Source organism: Bicyclus anynana, chromosome 2 (assembly GCF_947172395.1).
Source record: "Bicyclus anynana chromosome 2, ilBicAnyn1.1, whole genome shotgun sequence".
Lineage (NCBI taxonomy): Eukaryota > Metazoa > Arthropoda > Insecta > Lepidoptera > Nymphalidae > Bicyclus > Bicyclus anynana.
Window position 1 is genome coordinate 2929839 of NC_069084.1, and position 12627 is coordinate 2942465.

At 34.1% G+C, this 12627-nt stretch overlaps 1 protein-coding gene across 8 annotated transcripts in view; it reads right to left on the bottom strand.

Moving 5' to 3' along the window:
- The window catches only part of LOC112045501 (multiple C2 and transmembrane domain-containing protein), an 86458-nt gene that overhangs the window by 21640 nt on the left and 52191 nt on the right, over positions 1 to 12627 (bottom strand). For 5 of the 8 annotated variants that reach the window (XM_052884729.1, XM_052884734.1, XM_024081723.2 and 2 more), the window contains 2 exons: positions 11551 to 11705; positions 9296 to 9487 (listed from right to left, as the gene is read on the bottom strand). In XM_052884729.1, the coding sequence (XP_052740689.1) occupies positions 9296 to 9487; positions 11551 to 11705 (347 nt within the window). Of the gene's footprint in view, positions 1 to 5706; positions 5978 to 9295; positions 9488 to 11550; positions 11706 to 12627 lie in introns of those variants that run through there. The other 3 variants (XM_052884749.1, XM_052884751.1, XM_052884730.1) reach the window with 2 other exon arrangements.

Genomic DNA, 12627 nt, shown 5'->3' on the forward strand with positions numbered 1-12627 from the left:
AAACAGTTGAGGAATTCCATTAAATGTCCTTCGTCTTCATCATCACACCTCTAATGATAATCAAAACCCATCAAGCTGGAACGTTCTCATCAATACAAATTAATCAAACCCAATCACAAGATACCTATTGTCCAGAATTGTAGCGATTTATTACCCGACGTGGTTCGATTACGATTTTTGAAAGTTTCCCTCGATTTCTCCAGGATCCCATCATCAGATGCTGACTGAGGACAATGGGACAAGGGGGTCCCCCTTAGGAGTATACCCTTTCAAACAAAAAAAGAATTATCCAAATCGGACCAGGCGTCTTCGAGTAATCACGTAACATATATACAAAAAAAAAACGTAGACTCGAATTGAAACCCTCCTTCTTTTGTGGTGGTCAGCATAAGGATGAGAAGCTGTTTAAGATTTACTAATGGTTTCGAGAAACCGCGGCGAGGGAGTTAAACTTGCACTTGGTTGGGTTTTTAACTTATTCATAACTGCTATATAATGCAAATTGTGACGCGCTTTAAAGAACCTAATTAGTAATAGGTATTTACACGTAATACGGCTAGCGTCATATTTCCAACGGCTTTTAACGTAAGATGAGATAATGCTCCAGCGATATGTACGGAATATTGCTTTAGATTAACTGTAATTAGCTGTGATGACCGCCTATCTGGTAAACTTCGATAGCTGTATTGTTTCGTAAGTCTAGTATGTTCTCCTATGTACTTGTTTATTTTACATATAAGCGCCATCCTACTTCCTATTCTACTAATATTAAAAACAAGTTTGTATGTTTGTTACTCTTTAACGCCGGCACTACTGAACCAATTTGGCTGAAATTTGGAATGAAAATAGATTTTGCTTTGGATTAACAAATAGGCTACTGTTTTTCCCAAAATAATCTACGTTTTCCCAGTTTTTTATACGTATATTTAGTATTATATACGTATTTTTAAAAAATCTCGGAATTAAATAGACTCTGGTTATAGGTAAAAACACGAATTACAAACGTATTTTTTTTAAATATTCTCGAAATATAATAGACCTAGCACAATGAAAGGAGCGTTTGTGACTATCTTTTCATACACAGATCTCTGAAAGTGCATTTTTCAGCTATTCACAAAACAGTTTTCAAAGCGTTTACTTGTTCGGCGTACATAATGAGAGCGTGATTGACTCGTCGCTGCACAAAAGCTCGACGTTTACAGTCTGTACTCATAACTCTTATATTGAAGTTTTTTTTTATCTATACACATCTATGAAATAATATATGCTAAAATGCATTGCTACAGTTAGACAAGGAGTTTTCCAATTTTTAATTACAGTGCATACCCTAGTTAAAAACCTTATACACGCCACTGGTAATACGGGGATAAAATATGACACTCACAAATAACGTGGCTTCCTAATAATGTAGTAGATAGTTCTAGAAATTATCCACTACAACCTCATAAGCTCACAAACTCGCATACTTTAAACACTAATATTATAAAGGTGAAAGTTTGTGTGTAAGTGTGTAAGTATGTTTGTTCCTCTTTTACGCTGCAGCTACTAAAGAGATTGGGCTGAATTTTGGAATGGAAATAGATTTTTCTCTGGATTAACACATAGGCTACTTTTCATCCCGGAAAAATCCATGGTTCCCGCGGGAATCTAGAATTTACTTATTTTTAGGGTTCCGTACAATCACATATAAACAGAGCCCTTCTAGGATCAATAGTGTTTTTCGTTACAGTTTCACAAATTCGATCGAAGAGATCGAACGTGAATACAGAGATATTCACGTTCGATCTCAAATCTATTTCATAAAAGAATTAATCATAAAATAATACCAAGATAATATACAAAAACAGTCCATATTACGGGCAGTAATAAATTATCTCTTGGGAAATTACGAGAAAGAATTTAGAAATGTTTGGGAATTTCAACTTTGGGGAAGGAAATGGAGGGGGAATGAAGTCGAAGTCTGTTGCATGTCTCTAAAGCAACTAAATTAACATAAAGAACAGAATAATTCTTTTCTTTACGTACATAGATAATGCTGGCACAAATTATGTTGTTACAACTTCCTTCCAACATTTACGACATTACGGTAGGGTTGCCAGAAGATAGAACACATTTTTGAATAAAAAAATTCAACCGACTTCCAACTCAAAAATTAACTTTAACTAAAAAGCAAAAAATAACATCTTGCCTATGTGCTACCTTCTGATCAGTTTGAAGGCAATGCCAAGCTTGTGATGTTTTAATAAAGTACCTCCTTTTTGGAAGTCGGTTAAAAATAAACAATACCTACTTATTACCTATATGCCATACATATTTTTCCTGGGTTCCAGTAATGGGTTTTTTTTAACCGAGAAATTCTCGAAGAGCACTTTAAGCCATCGATCCAGTCGGTATAATTACCATCTCAAAAGATCGTTTAACATGACAATCTCCGTATAAGTTAATAAAAAAAAAATCATTACAAATTCGTGGGACACAGTTTGGTATTCTATCTATATAATCTATAATCTCTATCTAAAAATACACTATTGGATAGATAAAGGATCAAAGAGTTCGTCACGCTAAATGCACATGGTGGGAGGAAAACTTGTCGCCGCCATTTTATGGATATTTTTCTTAATTTAAAATTTATTTTTTGTTGTATAGTTGCCAAACTTATGTAAAGATAACAGATTAATCGTTGACTGAAAATGGCTTTTATTCGATAGCGTTTAAGTGTTCAGTGGCAACCCTAAATGTACAAACTACGGACCGGAGTTGTGTACCCGAATTAATAGAGCAATTTCCTGCGGCTACCAAGAAAGACCTTGAGTACTATGGTGTCAGATCCGTCGGGAATAGATCTTTATTTTATTACACTAGAGGATGGATAAAGTAAGTTTTTTTTTTAATCTTTACAAGTTAGCTCTTGACTACAATCTCACCTGATGGTAAGTGATGATGCAGTCTAAGATGGAAGCGAGCTAACTTGTTAGGAGAAGGATGAAAATCCACACCCCTTTCGGTTACACGCGGCATCGTACCGGGACCATCCGGAACATTAAATCGCTTGGCGGTATGTCTTTGCCAAACATTCACTGTCACGGGCTTTTAAAGAGGTACAATTCCGTGTTCATGACATTTTTGCTTATATAGTTTCCTCAGTTTACGCAGCGCACAACTGTGAAAAATAATATTTTTCCCCGTGTATGATACCTTTTTCACTGATGCTTTGCTCCTATTAGTCATAATGGTGTTATATAGCCTACAGCCTCATCGATAAAATTACTATCTAACGAAAAAAAATCACTTCAATCTAATAGTTTCCGAGATCAGCGCGTTTAACCAAACAAACGAACTTTTCAGCTTTATGGTATTAGTACAATCATGGATTCGTCTACTTTAATTATTTGCGCTTCTTTATGTGTAATTACGGTTTTACTGTTGGTTAAAGAGCCTTCCTCGATAAATGGACTAAATAAGTATACTTCTAGTATATACTTAATATCTTAAAAACGTAAAGTTAGTGGTGTTGTAGGAGGTAATTTCTGGATCTACTAAACAGACTTTTAAAATTCTTTCATCACTAGAAAGCCACATTATTTATAAGTGTCATAGGCTATATTTTATCCCCGTATTCTCACGCGAACGAAAACTACGCGGTATAAACTGCGGGCGTCGGTTAGTCTATAATACTTGTTCGTATTCATGGTTTTACTATTTACGTAGATGTTGTTAATTTGTATCCAGCTATTAGGATACCAAATTTGATCAATTTATGCGTCTCTAACGAATATGTGAATTTAATTATCTTAACAAATTGGTAACCCACGCAGGCATCTACTTGACCAGTAAAGGTTCTTTCTAGTTCAGCGTTATTCTTTGTTATTTTTTCTAATTGTTAAGTTCACCTTAGACCTTCTCTTACAATTACATAATCTTTGAGTGTCTCACAGAGACATTCAAAGACTACCTAATTGTAATGCAACTCCACTACTACCCCAGTTAAATAAGAAAAATAAATAGGTCAACCTCGTAATGAGAGGTAAAAAGCTGTAAGCTCGTTTACACTTTTATTTTAGTGCTACAAAAATTGTCTCAAAAGTCTCATAACATCTCGAGTCTGCGTCGTAGATAAGGTCAAATGTCACAAAAATCAGTTTATCACGATATCATTGGTTTGACGTACTTGACAGTCAACGATTTTTATACTATTGGATATGTTACGTGCCTACAATATCACTGCAAAAAGTAATCCGAATTTAGCTACTCCACTGAGCTACTCTACTTACATTATAATATTTATATTCTTGCATATGAAATTGGCGTTTTGTAAGGGAGGAAAATAAAGTCGATTTTCTTTTAATATACGCGTAATATATTTATTTAATTAAAGTATGTACCATTTACTATCTATGCACTTTTGCCATGTTAATGCTAACTATAGGTAATTCATTGATCTTCTAGAGGTATAAAATCTTTGGTAGTAGATCTTCATAAATAAGCAAGATCTAGGTAGGTAAGTGCTTATAATCCAAATCGATTTAGTTTCTTTTTGTGTTATTCAGTAAATTACCTATAATTTTTCACATTTATAATATCAGAAGCATCATATACGAAGTTAGTACGATTATAAGTTATATAATTGATAAATGAATAACATAAATAATTAATGTTACTCAAAGTTATGTGTATTATTTAATAATAACTAATGGATAAAATAATTATGTACGTATCGATTATCTTATATAGGTACCTACCTACTAAACCAGGAAAAACAAATATAAAACTAATATTTTACCGTACGTACTGCAGCAGTTTTTTGTAGGTAGGTATTTAGGTAGGTAGCTTATATCTATTTTTTATTATGTAGCTTATGGTTTTTTTTGACTAAGCCTTTATTTATTTATTGCTGATCCTAATTAACATTTTTATATACTTATATTAAAAGTTTGCACCTAATTATAATCTACCTCATTGGATTTCCCGGTTTAGTGTTCTGTGTGCCTAGTGGGAGTTTTCAATATTTTCATACTGTTACTATCACGTTGACGTAAACGCAAATTTATATGGAATTGAAACAGTTGTACAGTAGAAGCCACTAGATGGCATTGTTTCAATTCCTTAGAAAATCGCGTTTACGTTACGTGACGGTAACAGTATCAAACTGCCACTAGGCCCTCAGAGTGACCTGTGACTGTGATATATAAGCCTTTTCCAGTTGTTTCCATTATTCTTTGTTTACCTACCTATAGATTTTCTTAGCCAGGTACCCAACGATATTTTATACTAGAGATAGGGCACTAGCACATCAAAACCGAGGCAATTTCATTTAGTCGCAACGAAAGTTATTTAAACAAATAATACCAAAATATTGTCTACAATATCGAATTGTGTGTTTAGGAAGTGTAAGAACTATATATAAATAAATGATAAATATAAAATGTACCTAAGTAAACACAAAATTATGCATGTGTGCAGTCTCAGTCTCAGTGGAGTCGCTAAATTCGGATTACTTTTTGCGGTGATTTGTAGGCACGTAACATATTGGGTACCTGCAATGATTATTTTATAAGTAATAGAGTACCTATAAAATAATTATTGCAGGTACCTAATGTATTAGATACATTAAATATCGAATTTTTGTTATCTAATTTATCTGTATTAGCAACCGTTTAGCGAAACTTAAATAATTTAATGCAATAGGTACATTTTAAAAGTTGAAACCTTTAAAAACTCCCTACAGATATATTCAAAACTAACAACGTAAATAAATAGAAAACTGCATCCAACTTAAAAAAAACATCTCTTCACTTTACACTAAAAGCACGTAACACACTCATAAAGTAAATAAAAGCTACGTAAACACTCTTTTTAGGTAACTTTGTACAATGTTTACAATTTTTTGTTAATTCCTTGTTATATTTTTACGTTTTTCGCCTTTTATATTCTCAAGGTTAACATAATTCGATGGCGAGACGCGCACGAACCCGCGAAGCCGGTCTCGGACTGCCATATTGTATGTTTGTAGCTATAGTTCACTAGTAACTATAGTACAGTATAAATACCTATCGTTGTTTTTTGTTGTAATGTATTACAGAGCAATGTAAAAACAGAGCTTTAAATATTTTATGGTGCCATACTTCAAAAAACCGGAAACTTTATAAGTATGATTTAATGATTTCGTGGTTGTCTGTCTGTCCATTTATTTGTGTCTGTAAATACCTTGTTCTCAAGACAGCGTCGAAGTATCAGGCTAAAATTTTACGAAATATTGCAGTCTCCAATTATTTTGAGCTGTGAAAAATAAAAACTTCTATGCTGCATTATTGGATTGGCAAGACTCAAATTTTCAACGCTTTTGATATGTATCTTCCCAATGATTAAGAATAATATGAAATTAAATGTAAGAAGCAACATCTTAGACCGCAAGTAAGGGCAATTTGATATCCGCAAAAGGTACTTCACAATAAATTACAAAAAACAGAAAAAAAAGTCTTTACGAGTATTAATTCATTTTTTGTATTTTAACAATAACCATAGATGATCGATCGTTAACTATATGACATCTATGTCGATGATCACGGATGTAAAAGTTAAAAAACGTTCCTCTGATCTGTGATGCCGATAATAAACTTTTATCAATTAATAACTATAATATCCAAACAGAAAAAAAGATCAAACTTCACGATGCAATCATCAAAACAATCCAAGTTTCACTGTTAATTTTCCTCGTATGTTTTTATTCAAACACACCGTACACCGAGGTTGAATTATTTAGCGAGACGAAACGTAAGCTCGCGCGCTCGGCAAATAGCAACTTACTGCTTCACTAATTGCTTCAGATATGATTGTGTTGAGCTATACAGAGCAAACGCGAGCAATAGATAAGTTTATATTTGTACAAGCGTACGCCCGTGACATCGTCCGCACTTAAAAGTCCTTTCTTCGGTTATCTCGCAAAATCTGTTCTTAATGGACGTCTACTAATTATATGCTATCTTCATTTCAACTGTGGACGTCAAGCTGTTTTCTATATTTCGTGATAGTAACCTTTCTCTTCTATACATTAGAAGTTGCTTGCCATAAATAATTTAACTGTAATGTAATAAGAAATTACTCTGTTCTTTGAATAAAATTAAAAAGTGAGAAGAGGTTATAAATAAAAGAACAATTCTGATGATCTTGATTTTTTGGAAAAAAATTACCAAAATCTGTAATCTTTGTCTCTGTACAAAATTACTCTGCGCTCGAATTAAAGTTCAATACACCTTATATTTATGTTTTAAAAACGCCTGACGATGGACTTGGACGTAATATGTATAATTACTATACTAGCTGACGCCACACGGTTTCGACCGCGTAGTTCCCGTTCCCGTAGGAATACTGGGCTACCTAATGCTGGAAGAATTTTTCAAATCGGACCAGTAGTTCCTGATATTAGCGCGTTTTAGCACTTTTGTTTATTATTGTACTTGGGCCTGTAGCCATGTGACAGTTGGGACTGTGATTCTTTTTCTACAAACGCTAACTAAAACTAATTAAATGTATGGGAATGACAGATCCGGTCGATAACATGATCACGTGACCTGTCGATTGCAAATGTAAGTCATATACATTAATTGATTTTCAAAGAGTTTATGATCGTAGAAAGAGAATCGACGTGCTAGGGGCGCAGACTCTGTGCAGGCTAACTGTCATTATAGTTCATCTATACTAAAGTAGAAGTAGGTACCATACATTTATTAATGTTCAAATCGTTTATGATCGTAGAAAGAGAATCGACGTGCCACTTGGCTAGGGGGCAGGCCCTGTGCAGGCAACTGTCATCATAGTTCATCTATACTCCAGTAGAACTAGGTAAAGTGTTATGTCATCATAAATAACGTCAGTACCAGTCATGCCGCACCTCAGTTTTTCGTTTTTGTTCCCCGAGCCATGACTCAGCACTCTCTGTAAAAATTACACCGTTTACGTGCAGTTTATATTGGTCACTGTTTTTCCGTATCTCTAAATGACATATATCCCAGGCAATTGGAAAAGAACATTGGGTGGCTTGATTGTTGAAGTCCGAATTACCTACTCTAGAAATAACACAATCAGACTTTGACTTTGTTTCATGACTTTTTTTTACGTTTTACGTTAATTAAAGCCATTTAACCAATTTTGAATAGTTTTAGTAAGAAGACAGACATGACTTTAGAAAGGAATAAAGGTTACAATTTAACTCAAAAATAAATATTAAGGAGGATAATATCATTAAATCCCTAATTTTTAAGAAGAATTCGTAAAAAAATCATGGACTATCGGTCAAATATAAAGTGTCAGTAAATGGCTTAAATTGAGTTGTAATTAAAAAATATCTAACCATTTCCTTCGAGAGTCTTGTAATCCGTTCATATAGAACTTTAATTTACCGTGCGCTCCTGTTTCCTAAAGCCTTTAAACTTACGAGACGTAGGATTAAACTTTTCCAATATAACAATGTAATGTTTTCAACAAATGTAATATATTACATTAGGGGTGCCACCAGTTCGGATATATCCGGACATACGAGTAATATTCTTTCACAAATAGGTGTGATAGGTAGATGATATACTCATACATGATAGAGTAACAATACTCTTTGCCATAGATACTTTAGTTATTTATAGAAGTTTGCTCAGGCCCAATAAAAAATTGAGCATCTCATTAAGATGAAGCTAGTCACAGAAAATTAACTTGATAGTAATAAATTGTAAAAATGTTCCACGGATACTGGGCTATTAGGTTGTAGTAGTAAAAACCAAAGAGTCAGCAAAGCAAAAATGCAATTTTTAATCATTAAGTTGATACAGGACTTAATACGGAAACCTCTTTAACAACAAAACGTTGTTAAGCAACTCTCAGAGATGGATGATGATAAATATAAACATTATGTTATCGCTTTCCTGAAGCATTCGAAAAAGTCCTTAAGTTTAATTTGAAACAAAAAAAAACATAAACTATCAATAAAATACGTTTAAGGTTAATAATATACTTAAATAAATTTATTTCATAGTATGTAATAAATTAAATGAATTAAGTGATAATTTGAATCTTGTCCATGTCCTGCCTTGCTTTTAAACTGGCAACCCTACCTACGTAGGTGTTGCACAGGTTTCCCATTTCGATACCTTCTAAAGGACGTGAGTTTTACAAGAAACTTGTTATTTCTTGTGAAATAACTTTCATCCCTATGGAGTTGGGAAAAATGGGGATTAAGGCTTACTTACTGATTATCTCACGGACGAAGTCGCGGGCGTTCTCTAGTAGGTACTTATATACTGGAACTTACCGCTTCTTTATCCTCTTGAGACTTCGGATACAGGGTTACGTTGAGGACAATCTCGCCCAGGTCCAGCGAGGGTTTGTTGGGGTCTCGGAGACACAGAACGAGGTCGTGGGCCCGGCCGAGCTCGAGCGCCGTGAGGTCCAGCTGGCAGGACCCCATGAAGTCATCTTGAAGCCCCCAGTCGTAGTCGAACACCTACAGAATGATGACGTAATGACACTTATTTTTTTTTTTTAATAATAACTTCTTTACGCACACATGACTCGGGGTGTAATGCGTTACGAAAAATGTAATTTTGACGACGTTGAGAGGAAAAGCTAAAATTTTATTTCAGTCGTTTGGCTGTCCGTTCCAACTACCACTGGACAGATTTTGAACTTTTAGCTTTTTTTTTAATAACAAATTAAAAAGCAAACTCTTGATTGTTATCTCACCTGATGTTAAGTGACAATACAGACGATGGAAGCGGGCTTACCAGGAAGAGGTAAATGTTTATACTACTCATAACTCTGACGTTTTTTTATACGGACGGAATTTTTATATTGAATCTTGACTCTTGTCATGATGGGGGCCAGACCCCAGGAACTAATCCTGGATACGCAAATGAACGTCAGAGAAGTCGTTTATGTTATATGCAGTAGCTAATTAGGATATAAACCCTGGCTGAGTTTGTCGTGGGCTTCTCTCAGACCAAGGCGCACTTGGAACCCTCGTTTGATTTTAAGTTTTCAATTAATTATCAATTTATCACCATTATCTAGTAATATTATTACCTGACGTTACAAAAGTGTTCGTTAACTAAGCTTTGAAATAAATGAATTTTGACTTTGATACGATAAGAGGACTTTTCATTACGATATTCCTAAAATGGAATTTATGCTTTTCAAACTAATATTAACTGTCCGAAACTCCTTCAGCAAACGTGTTAGCAATTTGCACCGAATTAATAATTGCATTGAGTTACGGTTCGTACCGAGAACATTGGTGATTTACGACTTTTTGGGGTTTACTATAGTAGTTGTTGTAATAAATCATTTGGTTATGCAAATATATTCATGAATATTGTTACTTCTAGACCCAATTCAGTTTCTAAGCTAAAATCCGAGAAGTTGAACTTCTTTTTGAAAATCCTGAAGTAGGTTTTAACCTCTGAGAATTCTTGAAACAATTTTTTTGACACTATACCTACTATTGTTTGATATTGATCAGTTCTTTAGAGGTAATCTAAAAAACATAGTTTAGGTATATTTTTAATATGGTAGGTACGACATACATATAAAAATATTAAGAAAAGACAGAACTAAATACCATTATTTTTACAAGGTGGATAATAGTAACAATGATTGTAATGAATAATTAGTAAAACAAAAACGAGCCGTCTCTAATTAACTTCCACTGTTCTTTGTACTTTGTAGCGAAAGTCCTAAAATAAGGAACGTAGGAGTTTTGCCGCATTACTAATTAAACGGAAATCAGGTTAGATCTTTGTTTAAATTACACATATACAGAGAACGAACTTAATTAGCAAACGACTCAAGCCTAAATACAATGTCACTCTCTTAGAGTATCTGTATTTATTAGGTTAAATACACTATTGTTAATTTTAGTTTTTTTTTAATTAATTAGTTTTAGTTTTCAGGACTCCCCGAAGGAGGGAAGTAACAGTCGCGTTTCAGGGTTGTCAAAATGCCCAAGTCTACGAAAGGCCGTGAGTTTACAAGTAATCAAAAATAAAAAAAAATATTTGTCGATGCCCCATGCGTTCGCCACGGGCTTCAGATGATATAGCTACCGAGTGCCTGCAATAGCCAGCTAAATCTAATTTATGGAGGCTAAAAGTTTGTCAGTACCTATCATACATACCTTCCTTAAGTACGGGAGTCAATTATCTAGTTTTGTTAATGGTGGCTTTGAAGGTTTCAAGGATCCAGATCTTCAATTGTCTAACTTAGTATAAAACATATGTTTTTTGATGTTTTCAATGTCATATCAATATCATAAAGAATCATACCTCCAGTCGCCAGAACCATCTTCGTGGCTAACCTGTGCTAGATATTCTTTATGTTTGATCTTTGACAGATTTTTTTGAAAGGCAACCTTTCAAAAAAATCAAAGACTGGAGCAAAACAAAGCTAAGACTGGAGGCATGATTTCTCATATTATTCCAAGAAATAAACAACGCCCACAACACACGCCACCACAGTCCAAACTCCATAATATGATAGGATCTTAGACCTACCGTTTTTATTTAGACATACCTTTAACTGTACTGGCTGGAAGGGGTCCTCGATCGGCACGGTAAAACATTCGTCCCACACGGGGTTCAGATCCCTGTACACGATTCTTGACTTGTGCAGCAAACGGCCCCCCGCCTTGAACTTCACGTAGGGGTCACTGGTGCCTGACAACAAACCTGGTTTTGGGACCCCACAAAAGGTTAAGAATTAGAAAAAGAAGCCAAAAATAATAGAACAACTAAAGCTTACTCTATGGTAGGGGACTATTTACCTATGAGTACGAGATGATATCTAATCGAGTTTTAATAGCAATGGTTATACCACTTACAAAGAGCAGATTTCTAGATGAGGATACTACTAAAGAGTAAAATGAAGATCAATTTCATTTTTTTTTACTAAAATTATTCATAGACTATAGACGACGATTATATAAAGATGTTTTTCGTTGACCATAAATTTGGAACTTTAAGGAAACTTAAAATTTAAAACATTAGATTTTTTTCAGCTTGATATTGCCAATAACAACGCCGTACTTTATGTAATAGTTGATTGCGTATTACCGCAGAAACCGCACAGGTTTCAGTGACACTATTCTGTAACGATGTTTTTTAGCTCGATATTGAGTCGAATTCGTCTCTATTTTTAGTTCAGATTTAGAAAGAGAGATAAAGACGAATTTGAAATCACACTGTTGAGTTATAAAAACGTCGTTTTAGAACAGCGTTACTAAATTAACGTTTAAACTTGAATTTCCACAAACTGAATGGATAGTTAACTGCATTCATAGTACGCACAATCACGAATGAGTTATATAACCTAGATGAGACATTTTAGTTGTATTGTGATGTCCATTTACAAAACTAATTTATCAATTTCAATGTGTTGCGGTCTCTGGATTCATGCGGCTTATTTGTTATCTGCGGTTTTTGCAGAAGTATGCGATCAATTCAAACACTGTCGACTTAATGTAAATGTAATATTTATGTATTTAATGTTATTTAAACTAAACTTTATTATCTAGATTTATTTGTAATCTACTGTGTTCAGCTAGTCTATGGGAAGTTTGTTAAAGCAAAAGCGCAAAATAAATGCAATAAA